A 15209-nucleotide genomic window follows, 5' to 3' on the forward strand; every position below is an offset into this window, starting at 1 on the left:
TCTGAAGGGAAAGCCACACAGGGAGGGAGAAGGCTGTGGGGACGCTGACCCTGCACCTTGACCCCGAGCTGTGGGGGTCACCGGAACCGAACACCACAGGCTTGTATTTGTCCAAACAAGGGCGTGTGCGCGCTCTCGCATATGCTGGGAAATCACCGCTGGAACGGAGAGGCCTCAGCAGTTCCCAGGGAAGTGCAATGTAGACAGAAATGAAAGGGGAAGAAGGGGACAAGGGAGTCAGGAGGGAGGGGCCCTGGAGAGACCCCGCCCCCGGCCCACGTGACCCCGCCCAGCGCTCCTGCCCCCAGAGGCCGCTAGCCTCAGACCGGACAGGAGGGCAGTGCTCCTGAGCGTTTCTGGAGCAGAAGCTCTTCTCCCAGAGGGAGGGACGGACCGGGCAGCAGGCACCATGGAGCCCCCCTCGGCCCCTCCCCGAGGAGGACGCGTCCCCTGGCAGGAGCTCCTGCTGGCAGGTGAGAGGGATGATCCCCTGCGAGGGGGCGGGAGGATGGGAGAGAGGCTGGCTGGGGTCTCCCGGGGAGGACAGGGCTCTGAGAGGAGACAGGGGAGCAGAGCAGGACCGGGGAGCCGTCTCAGCAACGGGAAAATCTTATGATCTGGAAGTGGGGAGCCAAGGGCCGTTTCCTAAGTTACTCATCACTGAGGACTGAATTCTGAAACTGATAACAACCACCTAACCGCTGCCCCTTCCCACCAACCTGAGATCTTAACAGACAAACGCCAGACCCTGAGAGCCCTGGGGCCACATTCAATCATCCCCGGGTATTTGCAGCCGGCCCCACCCCTGGGGTACAGCACAGATCAGAGGAGTCCCTGCCCTCCCCGAGCTCACATCCATGGGGAGGAAGACAGACACGCAGAGAGGTCTAGAACGTGATGTCAGGTACTGACAGGCACCAGGAAGGGAACAGAGCAGGGAAGGTCAGAATGTGAAGACACAGGGTCCGTAGAGGAGGCGCTCAGGGCAGGTCTCTCCTGTGTCTAAAGACACAGGGTCTTTACAGAGCAGGCCTCTCCCCAGGACCCCCTGAGTGGGAGCAGGTATCCGAGGGCAGGGAGGCAGTGAGCGACTTACATGTGAGGAAGAGTGCTCAAAACGGAGGAAATTAAGTTCAGAGGCGCTGAAGTAGTGTGGTTATGCCGCTGACCTTGACCAACAGGAGACACACACACACACACACACACACTCAGACACACACACACACACTCAGACACACACACACACACTCAGACACACACCGCGAAGCTGGGGGATTAGGACCTGCTCTGTCTCCAGGGCCCCAGCTTTCCCTCCAACACATAGGTCCAAATACTGATCTGTCTCCTCCCTTCCCTCCTAGTCTCACTCTTCACCTTCTGGAACCCGCCCACCACTGCCCAAGTCACTGTGGAATCGGTGCCGCCCGATGTTGCTGAAGGGAAGAACGTTCTTCTGAGTGTCCACAATCGGCCTGGGGATCTTATAGGCTATGCCTGGTTCCGAGGGCCAACTGCAGAGCCCAGCCTTCAAATTGTATCATATGCACTAACCACACAAAATAGTATCACAGGGCCTGCATACAGTGGCAGAGAGACAATATACCCCAACGGATCCCTGCTGTTCCAGAACATCACCCTGAACGACACAGGATCCTACACCGTACAAATCATAAAGAAAAATTTACAGGTTGTTCAAGGAAGAGGACAGCTGCGCGTATTCCGTGAGTAATTCCTCTCTCCCCTCTGGTGTTGGGTGGGGTGAGTTCTACTTCACACAACAGGATCACAGGGCTGGATTGCACCTCCATCCCCTCTGCCTTATGTCCTGTATCGGGTTGGAACATTTAGTGTGGGACACACACAGTGGAGACAAACTTCCTAAGCTCTGAATTCCCTTCCTGGATTCCAGCCACAGCACATTTGCAGCAAACAGAAGGACCACTCTGATGGGAGTAACTCAGCAGAGGGAGACAGATTCAGTCCAAAACACTGGACTCTTCATATGACCCTGAGAAAGACCCTGCAGGGCTCAGTCAGGGTCAGGCCTAATGGGCCCCTGGGATCCCCACCAGAGCTCAGCCCAGAAAGCCCCTGCCCAGACCCCTGTCTCAGGGCTCCTGACTCCAGTGACCCTGACGAGTCCATTCCAGACGTGGGTTTTGGCTTCCTGTCAGGGGGGACTGGGAGCAACAATTCCCTGGCTGCCTGAGTCCTGAGGTTCCTGAGCTGGTCACCGGCCAGGGCTCGGCACCAAGAGCCACATCTGGGCAGGGGCAGAGCCTGATCTTTCACATGAGCCTTGGGGTGGAGAGCAGAGATAGGCAAGGTCTCTGGGCCACAGTCTGATGGCCCTGCGGGATAGGAGACCCCAGAAGAAGGTCAGCGCCCCCAGGGAGGAACAGAGGAGAGAAGATGCTCCTGGCAGCAACTCCCACACCAGGGATCAGGCCGAGCGAGCCGTCTCTCATGGAGGCAAGTAACATGTTTATTTGGGCAACTCCTCTATACCAAGCCTTAGGTCAGGTAATGGTGAAGAATTTAAGGTTAATTACAGACAACACGGCAGGCCTGAGACCATTTACTTGATTTTATTGAGGGGAACCGAGGCACAGGGCGATGCAGACATTGAATCAGGGTCACCCAGGCAGATCACAATCCTACAAGGTCTGTCTGCAGGTACAGGCCTGTCAGGGGCCTTATCAGGCATCTCTGGACCCTGGGACCAGCTGGTGGATCACACCTCTCTTCTTAGGAATACATAGCTGAAGGTAGATTTTCTGGGCTGGGAAGTGAGTGCAAATGGAAAATTAATGTTTTTACTCAAGAACTAAATTCATCAATGACCAGAGTCAGTTGGGGAATGCCCAGGCCTCCCCTCAGGTGGCCAATCCACAGCTCCTGCATCGGACTTGGAATCACTTATTGTTTCCTGATGTGCTGATGGCATCCCACTGGAGTGTAAGGGAAAGGACTCTGCCCTCTCCTCCCGACTGCATACCCCTAACCGGCACAGGGCCCAACAACTCAATTGCTCTTTCATGAAAGAGGGAAGGAAGGAATGAATGATTCCCAGTCTCTTCAGAGTCTGGACCCTGGATGCACAATTCTAGGAGGTTCTGGCCACACCTGTTCCCAGTCCCTCCAGGGGCTGAGACCCATGTTGTGTCCCTCTGGCCACCAGCCCCTCAGGCCACTGCCCGAGAGTCTCACGAGGACTGTGGTGTTGCTCAGCCATGGGAGGATCCCGCCCCTGGGGCGGCTGTGGGCTCTTAGTGCCCGGAGTCTGTGAAGTCCCTTGTGACCCTCACTGCTCACAGCCTGGGACATTTCTGGCTCTCTGCTCCGACCTTGTCCCTCATCTTCCTCCTCCTGCTCCTTTCCAGCTGGGACTACCCCTAGTCTGCACAGCCGCCTTTACTAACCCTTAAGCCTTCCCTGGATTCTCCTGCTAACACCTGTGGCCCGGCCCGCCCTCCCAGGCAGCAGCAGAGGACACAGAAATCCGAGCGGCATCCTCTGCCAGGCTCCGTCAGGAGCCAGTTCCCCCAGGTCACCAGGAGAGCGAGCTGTCACTGGGCCCTCATCCAGGACTCTTTCCCTCCGTGACGCCAACGAGTGGAACATACCCCATGACAAGGGCATGGGACCCCTTGATCTCCTCCCTACATGACTCCAGCAGGGAGTCAAAGGCAGGAGGGCAGGTCTGCAGTCCCCAGGAGCTCATGGGCTCATCTCATGCCTGTTACTCCTGACTCACGTGCTCGTCCTGGTGAGGCTCTTGTTCTTCCCAGGGGTTCCCCAGACCCTCCCCCGGGGGGCTGGCCAGACCCTGCGCCTTCCGACTGCTTCACTGCCTGTTTCACACGCACATGGGTGCTCCTGAGGACACCTTCACCATAGGGTGGGATCCTCTCACACGGTGCGATCCACCAGTCCCTGTCCTTTCACTTAGATGCTGCCCAGTTTGGGTAAATTGGATCAAACTTGTGTTTCCTGAGGTCAAAAGAAAGCCTCATACAAGCATTGGGTTTCTTTCCATTTTGCTGTAGAAATTGGTGGCAGGGACTTTCTTTCCTAAATTGACTGACATAACACATATCATTTCTACTGATTTGGTATCATTCCTCCCTTTATATAACAGGGGCACCTCAGACTTTCCCCGATCAATTCGCTTTCTTTTCTTTTTTTTTTAACATTTTATTTATCCGACAATGAGACACAGCGAGAGAGGGAACAGAAGCAGGGGGTTGGGAGAGGGAGAAGCAGGCTTCCCCCTGAGCAGGGAGCCTGATGCGGGGCTTGATCCCAGGACCCTGGGATCATGATCTGAGCCGAAGGCAGACGCTTAACGACTGAGCCACCCAGGTGCCCCTCAATTCTCTTTCTTAATAGGACTCACATGTCCTTCTGTACCCAGGGAGTCACTGATTTCAAATCCACTATAACATCTTCCTTCGGTCATCATATGATCGTGGTTGGACTGCAGAACTTGGTCTACAACATTATAGTGCTCCCTAGGGAGATATTCCTCTAGAAACTGGTCTTAGATTTTTCAGGTATTATTGATTTTCACATATGGAAACGATTTAATTTCTCAAATTTCTATCTCATAACTGTGTTTACAAATGGTCCATGAAGGCCAGACGCCCTCCCCCCCCAATCCCCCACCTACCACCAGTCACCCCTTCTGCATTTGAAAACACCCACTTGTATTTCAGGAAAGACCAGCATGGTCCTCACTGGCCTCTGCAGTGGGAAAACAGACTTTAAAGACTGAGCACAGAGCACATAGTTCTCTGCTACAGCCAGCCAGGCACTGCCTGTCCCCCTCACTCTTTTCTGGAGCATTTCTAGTCTTGACTCTGCTCCACCACTGTCTCAGGTCAGTCACCATGGAACACCTGGGCAGAACTGACCTACTTCGTGGCCCCGCAGCCTGAGTGCTGGACTGACCTCCAGGCTTGGCCCCGGTGTCCCCTGGTATTACTTCTGCTCAAATACCCGCTTCCAGGCCATGCTGTCCAGTGTTCTCCAGGCTTATGAGCTCTGGGAAGGCCCATCATTACCCATCTCCGGGACAACCGTGGAAAGCAAGGCCTAGGGGAGAACACCTGTAGGGTGACTGGTGTAGGTCTGTGCCGTAGAAAGGGCCTCAGCACCTGCACTTTCCAGGTCAGGCCTCTGAGGTTGGTCAGACAGTCAGTTGGTCAGGGAAGAACCAGCCGAGGCCCAGGGTGGTCTCTGGCTCCCTGTCCTGTGTCTTCTACAACCAACCCTGACGCTTCTTTGACCTGAGAAGGCCTGTGCTTGCTCTCACACGCAGAGCAGGTGGCCTGTGTTCTCTGAGCGCTCAGATCCTCTTGCATTTGTCTTGAGCTTCACAGACCTGCCTTATTCTTTGAAGGACTCAGGTACCACCCAGGGCAATGTTCTCTCTGTTGTCTGCACAGCGGAGTTACCCAAACCCAGCATCACAAGCAACAACTCTGTCCCCGTGGAGAATGTGGATTCTGTCGTAATATCATGTGGACCTCAAACTCCGAGCACAAGCTACCTGTGGTCAGTAAACAGGAAGAACCTCCGGGCCAGCGCCAGGCTGGAGCTCTCCCTGGACAACAGGACTCTCACTATACGCCGTGTCACAAGGAATGACACAGGACCCTATGAGTGTGAAACTCAGAACCCAGTGAGTGCCGGTCATAGTGACCCATTCACCCTGAATGTTCTCTGTGAGTAACTTCCCTTTCTACCTGGCCCAGGCTGTCACCCTAAATCCACATGCCGGGGGCCAGGCCCATCCATCCTTCTGGGGTCCGAGTCCATGACTCTCAGCTGGACCCCCAGGCTGGCCATGGCTTCTTGTCCCAGGCCAACCTGGGCAGGCCCAGCCTAAGCCAAGCCTGGATGGGGATGGACAGTTCCTCCCTGAGAAGGTCACCAGCCTGTGAGGAGACAGGGGTGAATGTGTCAGACCCAGGCTCAGTGAACAAGGGGGATTTTACTGGAACTTTTTCAAATGAGGTTGGGACCCAGCTCAGAGGGACCCTGTGAACCTAATACACACCAGGAGCTTCGGTTACCCTCAGATTACATCACCTGTGGCTTTATTCTGTTTGCTCCAGATGGCCCGGACGCCCCCACCATTTTCCCCTCAGACTCCTGTTACCATCCAGGGGCCACCCTCAGTCTCTCCTGCCACGTAGCCTCTAACCCGCCCGCACAGTATTCTTGGTTTATCAATGGGAGGCCCCAGTCATCCACACAGGAGCTCTTTATCCCCAACATCACAGCGAATGATAGTGGATCCTATGCCTGCCTCGCCTATAACTCTGGCACTCGCCTCAATAAGACCACAGTCAAGACTATCACAGTCTCTGGTAAGTGGATCCCTGGAGCATCTGCGTGGATCGCCATGGTGATGGTCTGTCTGGCTTTCAGCAAAGAACCTAGAAGTAGTCATTTCCCATTTGCTCCCAAATCTGTCCCTGAACTCTCCCATTAGATGTCTGCAGAGGTTTCTACCCTTAGTTCTCAGGGCTGACCTGGAGTCCAGCTGGAATGTGGGGAGGGGGGTTCTCAGCTCCAGAAAGCCCCATGCATTAAATGGGGCTTTGCAAATAGGGAAGAAAAAAGGGTCCTCAGGTTCAAGTTGCTTTTTGTTGTTGAATTGCAGGAGTGCTTTATATATTCTGGATATTAATCTCTTAGCGGATAGGATTTGCAAATGTTTCCTTCTAATCCATGGGTGGCCCTCACTCTTTTTTTTTGTTGTTAGTGAACTTTAGCTGACACACCTTGTGACAGTAGTTCAGGTGTAGCACATAGTGATTGGAAAGCTCTATATGTCATGCTCTACTCAACACAATGGCGCTCCCATCTGCCTCCACGCAGTTTTCTATTTTGATGCAATCCAATTCATCTATTTTTTCTTTTGTTGTCTCTGCTTTGGGTGTCATATCTAAGAAATCACTGGGAAACCCAGTTTCAGTAAGTTTATGCATTACATTTTCTTCTAAGGCTTTTATAGTTTTGACTCTTCTGTTTAGATGTTTGGTCTATTTTGCGCTAACATTTGTACATGGTGTACAAAGGTCTACGTGGTGGAAGGTCAGGTCCAACTTCATTCATTCGCATGGATATCCAGTGTTCCCAACGCCATTTGTTGAATAGATTTTTTTCTCCATTGAATGGTCATGACAACCTTCTTGAAAATCATTCAACCCCATATGCCAGTTTCCGGGGTGCCTATCCTATTTCATTGTTTCATTGTTTCATTGTTTCATTGTTCTCTATGTCTGTCTTTATACCAGATCCCCACCAGATCCCCATTATTATTGGTTAATGTAGCTTTTCAGTCAGGAAGTAGGAGTCCTCCAACTTTATTCTTTTTCAAAATAAGTATTGGAGGCCTCTGAGATTCCATGTAAATTTTTGGAAATTCCTATTTCTGAAAAATAATTCCTTCAGAATTTGATAGGGAGGCACCCAGCTGGCTCAGCTGGTGGAACATGCGACTCTTGACCTCAGGGTTGTAGGTTTGAGCACCATGTTGGATGTAGAGATTACTTTAAAATAAAATCTTAAAAAAAATTGATAGGGATTACATTGAATCTGTGGATCTCTTTGGGTAGGTTTGTCATCTCACCAATATGAATTCCCATCATCCATGAACATGGGATGTCTTTCCATTTATTTGTGTCCTCTGGAGTTTCTTTCAGCAATGTTTTATAGATTTCCATATACAGTCTGCTGACTCATTAAGTAATTCCTAAGATTTTGTTTTTTTTTTCTAAGTATTTTATTCTTTTCAATGTTCTTGTAAGTGGAATTGTTTTCTTAAACGCAGTGATTTTTGTATGTTGATGTTTGAATCCTACAACTTTGTTGAATTCTTAATTAGTTCAATAGTTTGTGTGTGGGGGGGTGGGGATCGTTAGGGTTTTGTACATAAAATTTCACGTCATCTGCAAAGAGACAGAATTGTACTTATTCCTTTCCAATTTCATTGCATTCTCTGGTTTATTCCTCCTAATTATTTTTGCTTGGACTTCTGTACTGTGTTGAATACCGGTGCTAAAAGTGGCATGTTTGTCTTCTACTTCCAGTGTTGAACCAAGGAGTGTGATGCTAGCTGTGGGTGTTTCCTCTAAGTCCTTTATTATGTTGTAGTAGTTTCCATCTATTTGTAAAGGTGCCAATATTCTGTATACAGTAACCACCAATCGACAGAAGTTTTTCACCAGGAGAGTCAATCCACAGATCTGGAAGTAAAAGTCTTCTTCAGAGTGAGAAATCCTGTACATGAAAAACTCTTTGATTCCTAAGGTTGTGAAGACTGTGCAGGCGGCTTTTATTCCCTAGTAAATCGTAACTATGTGAATGCCTTCCCTACTTTACATGAAGCTGCCTTGGACACTAAGATAGAAGAGCTACGAGTCCTCCTCCCCCACTATCCATGGAGAGGTATATAAGGAATGAGACATGATCTTTTAAAGTCACAAAAGTTAAAGAAAGCAATCACACAGAAGTCCATGGGAATGAAAAATTCCACCTGATGATGAGGATGCGCGACATGTGGCCTTAGAAGTGGTTCCTGGTGCTGATGCTACAGAGATGTCCAGGCAGAGCAGACACAGGACTGAGGGCCAGAAGGGAACGTGAGGATCAGAGGGGGAGGTACAGCCTTCTCCTTACAGATGGTCACCTGAACAAAGACACTCCACCTTCTGCAGACAGCAGGGCCATCCTCTGAGGCACCTTTACAGAGCTTGCTTGGGCCTTCAGAGTGGCTGAGATCATAGAGGAAGGAGCGTAGCCCCAAGGCCCAGGCCCACTCTCTTTCCATCACTTCCTGTGTTTGTCCACTGAGCCCGTGGCCCAGCCCTCTGTCCCTGCCAGCAACACCACAGTCACAGAACATAAGGACTCTGTGGTCCTGACCTGCTCCACAAATAACACTGGGGTCTCCATCCAGTGGTTCCTCAATGGCCAGAGTCTAAAGCTCATGGAGACAATGAAGCTGTCCCAGGACAACAGCACCCTCACCATATGCCCTGTCATGAGAGAGAATGCTGGGAATTTTCAGTGTGAGGTCTCCAACCCAGTCAGTTCTGGCAAAAGTGACACCATCAGGGTGGATGTGAACTGTGAGTGAACCGCCACCTCTCCCTCTCCTTCCCTGTATATTCTACTGGCAGGGGGTGTGAAACGGATGCAGTCCTGGAGGAGGTAGGAGCCATCTTCAGAGCCTCTAGGGCAATGTGGATAAAATCCCTGGAATTAGACTAATCTTGTTACCACTTGGTTCTGATATGTACCAGCTATTGGAACTTGGGCAAGATGCTGAACCTCCTGAGCCTCAGTGTCCTCATCTGTAAAACTGGAAAGAACAGCTGGATCTTAGGGCTGTTGTGAGGGTTGTTAATATGAGCTCATGAGGTGAAATCCTGATCCAGCTTCATACATACATTCAGGCTCAATCAAATTTAGCAGCTATTGTCCTTTTGATATTAATGCTTTTGTTACTAGGTATGTCTCAGGGATTTGGGATTAAGTGTTGTCTGATTACGTTCCAGCTCGGTGACCTTCACTGATTTACTGAAGCCCTTTAGATACTCAGATACTCATTTTGGACAGTGGGGATGACACCTGGCCCCCTCATGGACAGGGAAGCGGAAGATGAGATAAACGTAAAGTATTTCCCACGTGCCCGGCACAGGACCGACCTCAAAAGCAGTCAGCTAATGTTATTCTTTTTAAAGTGTTGAGTGAAGAGGTAAGGGCCTCCCTCTAAGAACAGTGATAGAAATGGAAAGGAAGACCCAGGGGAAGAGGCATAATGTGAGCAGTAAATGAACAGCACACTGGCACTGGCCCTGGGGTCGGGGGACAATGTGAAGAATGAAGCAAGTCCAGGGTTTCACCGTGAGGAAGAGAAATGATGCAGCGGTCAAGGGGGTGGGGTCCCTGTGGGGACAACACACACATCACCCAGAGCTCAGTGGCCTTTCCTCCCTCCCTAACCAGGCCCTTCCCCCACGGCCCCTCTTGGCTTCCCCAGATTTGACTTGGGACTCATTCCCCTCCCGTTTTCTCCTTATTTCAGATGAAAGAAGCACCACAGGTCTCCCTGTGGGGTCCATCATTGGCATTGCCGTCGGGGTCCTGGTCGGAGTGGCACTGTCGGCCGCCCTGGGGTGTCTCCTGCTCCACACAAGGACTGGAAGGTACGATGGCATTTCCCACAAGCTGATCCTGTCCCCCAGCTGAGCCCTGGCCAGGAGGGCTGGGGCTATGTGTGCAGGACAGAATCCCACCCTGACCTAGGATTCTGGGCTGGCTCTTGCAGGCCTCCCAACTGCCCCCTGGATTTTCCCTCTCATTCCTCATGGCTCCTTCCTCACCAGCTGCTGTCCAGGGTGCTTCTTTCCCAGCTTCCTCGGTTTTACATTAGGGACAACTAGGGAACAATCCCTAAGGGTTGTCTGCATTCAATTGGCAAACCTACATCTGTGCTCATAGGACTAAATACTCAGTAAAGAGCACCTCCCGTGGTTTATTTAAGTCCACACGCCCTGTGAGGGGCAGTTGCAGCCTCAGGATCTGAGGCCGGTCCTGGTGAGGGTCACGCAAAGGAGAGTGGAAGATCCTGACAGGCCAGGTGGGGTCATCCCCCAAATGGCAGATGCATGAACCGCAGTCCCTGTTGTGTGAGAGCAGAACACCTGGGTTCGGCCAGGTGGAGGTCCTGGGATGTCCTTATGCCGCTTGCCCAGGCAGATGGAGATGGAGGACGGGCCACTGTCACATTTCAGCATCCTCTGGCCTGAGGGGGCGAGGGTCTGGCCACAGCAGGGGCACCACATTCAGGGATCCAGCTTACCCGGGGCTCCCCAACTGTCCTGCACACATAGCTGCCGGCTTGACCCTTCCACTCAGGCAAACCCGCATGTCTGATTCCTTTCCTGGGTCCTTGATCGCTTTTCAGGACACTTTCTTCTAGAAGCCCATCAGCCTGTGGGGCTTCCCCTGTGAGCCCAGGACAGAAGTGCTCCCAAGACCTTTCCTAATCCCCTCTCCTGGGCCCTCCCTCTCCTAAACAGCACTGGTGGAGAGAGGGGGTCTGTAACCCCTGCCTGGAATGAGGATCCTCCTCGTGCCCTGCTCTGACACCAAAGCTGTGACCTCTCCCTGCACCCCTCACATGGAAGCCTGATCTCTCCTAGGGCCAGTGGCTGCCGTGATCTCAGAGAGCTCTGGCGCCCAGCATCCACGCCCCGTGAGTACATCGTCAGCGCGGGTGGGACCCGGAGCCCCGGAGTCCTGCCCACATTGTCCATCCTGCCAGTCACTCCCCAGGGCCTCTGACCCTTTGTCTGGGTCTCCTGCACAGGGGACCTCAGCTGGCCATACTCCCTGACCTGTAGAATCCAGATCATAGGTCAGCACCTTACCCCCATTGGGCCCTAACATGGCCAGTGGGTCTCTCCCTGGGAGGTGCTCCTGCTTCCCTGTTCTCTGAGAGCTGAGGACCTGTCCCCTCCTGGAGGGTGGGCCCAAGCATCTTCACAGCCCTGGTGCTAACTCCTGTCTCTGTCCCCAGGCCATGGTCCAGCCAGCAGCTCCGCAACCCCGGTAAGCCCGCCCCCTGCACCACTCATTCCACTGGGGTCCAGGCTGTGCAGGCTCAAGGTGGGCAACCAGCCAGTTCAGCAGCACAGAGCAGACCCTGCTTCCCTCAGAGGAGCCAGGACAAGGCAAGCCCTGTTCTGGCCAGGAGTGGACCCTCTTCCGTGGCAGGACCACCCCCCAGCATGTCCTGAGTTGTCCCTGCTCTCCTGAGCTGGCCAAAGGAGTATGCTGGAGTCCAGACATGGGCAGGGTGGGCTCTGGGAGCATCAGCCAGGGGTCCTGGGCTAACAGAAATGGGGCAGGGGTTGCAGTGGGCAGTGATCGGGCCTGGGGAATGGGTCAGCAGACTTGGAGAAGGCATTTCTAGAGGCAGAACCATCACTCCCATAGAGAAATGATCCTTCTTCTCTGACTACCAACACTCATTCTCTCCTATTTAGGACTCCCTGCCCAGCCCCACCACAGCCGTTCCTATCTACCAGGTGAGTGTGGGCAATAACTGCTCTGGTCCCCGAAGCCCAAGGGGGCTGAAGATCTGCGCCCTAACTGCCCCTGGCTGTGTTTTCAGGTTCAGGAAACAAGAGAGCAAGAGGGACAGGGCATTGTGGGAGGAAGGAGGGGCCGGGGGCAGACACCTGCCACACAGCCAGGCTCCCAGAGAGCAGCCCAAGTGGTCCTCGAACTTGAAAGTCACCCAGATATGTTCCAGGAAGGTGACAGGGGCTCAGAGGCCTCTTTTTCTTTTACAGGAATTACGACACCCTGACACAAACATTTACTGCCAGATCGACCACAGAGCAGAAATGGCTTCTTAGTTTCCCCTGGGAACTGCTCCTTCCAGGGCCCTCCTGAGACCCCAGACTCTAGGTGGAGTCAGGAGCTGCAGCCTGAGCCAGAGAACCGGCTCTCAGCTCTGAAGATATTCAGGGACATGGACCCAGGGTCGGGTCCCAACTGATTTCTGGAGACCCCTACAGGCTGCCCTGAACCCAGGACAAGGCCCCCGTTTCCCCTGAAGTGGGGGTTTCCAGGAAAAGGGTCCTGACCCCTGACCTACCAGGGATGATCTGAGAGGATCTGAATAAAAAGGACTCATCCCCTCCTTGGCCCTTTTATTGTGAATGGTCAGTTCTCTTAGCAGAAATTCCCCCAGGGGCACCTGGCTGGCTCAGTGAGTAGAGCATGCTACTGTATTTTTTTTTAACGTTTTATTTATTTATTTGAGGGAGAGGGAGAGAGATCGCGAGCAGGGGAGAGGAGCAAAGGGAGAAGAAATGCAGACTCCCCACTGAGCAGGGAGCTGGACGTCGGGCTCCATCCAAGGACCCCAGGACCATGTCCTGAGCCGAAGTCAGACGCTTAACCAACTGAGCCACCCAGACACCCCGAGCATGCAACTCTTGATCTTGGGGTCATGAATTTGAGCCCCATGTATGGCACAGAGTTTACTTAAAAAATAATCATGATAAATGTAAAAAAAGAAAAAGAGAAAAGAAATTCCCCTGAAACTCTGGGTCTCTTCTCTCCTGGGTCACAGAGGGAAATGTTACCTCTGAGTTGACCAAGCCCCCATCTCCAGTCCCCCAGGATAGAGGAAGGGGTGGGTGGTGTGGACATGTTGGCACCACGCTAACTAGAACGCCAGAGCTGTGGCCAAACCATGAGGGAACTCAGCGGTCCTCACATCGCTCAGGGACCCAAGCTATAGACACTCCCAGTGTTTATAAATGTGGTTTGGGTGTCGGGAGCACAGAACATGGGGCCTCTGACGAGCACATGAAGATGAGCCAGGAAGGAGTAGCTGTGGGCATCAAACCAACCACAGAGAAGGATGAACTGGGCATCTTTTCCCTTGGCTAGTCTTTAAGAGTAGGTCAGCTGGCAACAAATTTTCATATTCTTCCTTCATCAGAAAATTTCCTTGTTGCCCCTCATGATCCTCCTGAGGATCATCTTGCCAGATACAGGATTTGTAGTTGATTAGAAAAACCTGCCACTTCCTTCTGGCCTCCATGCTGTCAGATACAAAACCTACCATCACTTGCTTAAATCATTGTTCCTTAATAAGCAATGGGTTGTTTCTCTGGCTCTTTTTATTTATTTATTTTTAAAGATTTTATTTATTTACTTCAGAGAGACAGAGTGAGAGAGAGAGAGAGCACAAGCCAGGGGGAAAGGCAGAGGGAGAAGGAGCCTCCCTGCTGAGCAGGGAGCCCAACGCAGGGCTGGATCCCAGGACCCCGGGATCCTGACCTGAGCCGAAGGCAGATGCTTAACGACTGAGCCACCCAGGTGCCCATCTGTGGCTCTTTTTAAAGATTTTTTTTCCTCTTGTGTTTAGTTTTCACAAGTTTGCCATGTGCCTTAGTGTGACTGCTTATCGTGTTTGGGGTTCACTCATCTTCTTGGACCATTATTTCTTTAGACACTTTTCAGCCCATATTTTTTTCCTACTTCTGGTATCCAGTGGCACCAATGTTAGATCCTTTCTTTTTTTTTTTTTTTAAGATTTATTTATTTATTTGAGAAACAGAGTGTGCTTATGAGCAGGGGGAGGAGCAGAGGGAGAGGGAGGGAGAGAATCCTCTAGCCGACTCCCTGCTGAGTGCTAAGAGACCACAAGTCAAAGAGTATGGGCAGACTCCAGAAACTGGAAAAGGCGAGAAAATTGATCCTCCCCCAGAACCTCCAGAAAGGAATGTGGCCCCGCCAATATCTTTATTTTAGCCCAGTGAAACCCATGTTGGACTTCTGACCTCCAGAACTGTAAGATAATAAATGTCTGTTGCTTTTAAGGCACCGTCTTTGTGGTAATTTGTTACAGCAGTAATAGGAAGCAAATATAGAGTTCATATTAGATTATATTGTTGTATGAATATCAAATTGGGCGAGCTTGCTCATCATACTGTGGATAGATAGGAGAAAATCTCGGTTCTGGTGAGATACGGGCTGAAGGAGTTAGGGTGAAGTATTAGATACTTATAACTTCCAAGTGATACATCAAAAAATCATATATATATATAATGAAAAAGATTTGTGTGCATGCACATGCATATAGTTTCATCGATGCAGACAGAATACAAATGTGACTTTGAGAAATAAGCATGAAAGGTATATGGGAGTTCCCTCTAATAGTCTTGTAACTTTTCTCTAAGTTTGACTTTTTTTTTTATTGGGGGTGGGGCCTTACGTTTTAGAAGTACACACAAAAGTGTTTAGAAACAATAGTATATGGCTCAGTTGGTTAGGTGACTGCCTTCGGCTCGGGTCATGATCCTGGAGTCCCGAGATCGAGTCTCACATCGGGCTCCCTGCTTAGCGGGGAGTCTGCTTCTCCCTCTGACCCTCTTCCCTCTCGTGCTCTCTATCTCTCATTCTCTCTCAAATAAATAAATAAAATCTTAAAAAAAAAAGTATATGATTTCTAATATTGAATCCGGTCGGTGGAGGAGTAGAAGGGAAAGAGAAACAACAAGGTTCATCACGAGTTGATACTTTGGAGCTGGAGATGAGTACTCGGGGGTTCACAGTACCATTCTCTCTATTATAACATATTTGTATACAAACTCTCTTTTGTA

General features: G+C 51.3%; 1 protein-coding gene across 4 annotated transcripts; it reads left to right on the forward strand.

Annotated features, from left to right (window-relative positions):
• The first annotated feature begins 316 nt into the window (after positions 1-316).
• On the forward strand, positions 317-14426 carry LOC148163237 (cell adhesion molecule CEACAM6-like). Of its 4 annotated transcripts, XM_088026896.1 has the most exons (11): positions 317-473; positions 1362-1721; positions 5451-5729; positions 6123-6377; positions 6451-6452; positions 8870-9146; positions 10106-10226; positions 11226-11278; positions 11603-11634; positions 12072-12113; positions 12381-12733. In XM_088026896.1, exons 1-11 carry the CDS (start codon positions 410-412, stop codon positions 12444-12446), a joined length of 1551 nt encoding a protein of 516 aa, XP_087883022.1. In that variant the 5' UTR covers positions 317-409; the 3' UTR covers positions 12447-12733. The 4 variants fall into 4 exon arrangements, with proteins under 4 accessions (XP_087883022.1, XP_087883019.1, XP_087883020.1 ...); XM_088026893.1 differs by lacking the exons at positions 6451-6452; positions 8870-9146; positions 12381-12733 and adding an exon at positions 12857-14426; XM_088026894.1 differs by lacking the exons at positions 6451-6452; positions 8870-9146.
• The last annotated feature ends 783 nt before the right edge of the window (positions 14427-15209 follow it).

Source organism: Eumetopias jubatus, unplaced genomic scaffold (assembly GCF_037043125.1).
Source record: "Eumetopias jubatus isolate StellerSeaLion01/CBP00866 unplaced genomic scaffold, mEumJub1_p1.0 scaffold_10, whole genome shotgun sequence".
Taxonomy (NCBI): Eukaryota; Metazoa; Chordata; class Mammalia; order Carnivora; family Otariidae; genus Eumetopias; species Eumetopias jubatus.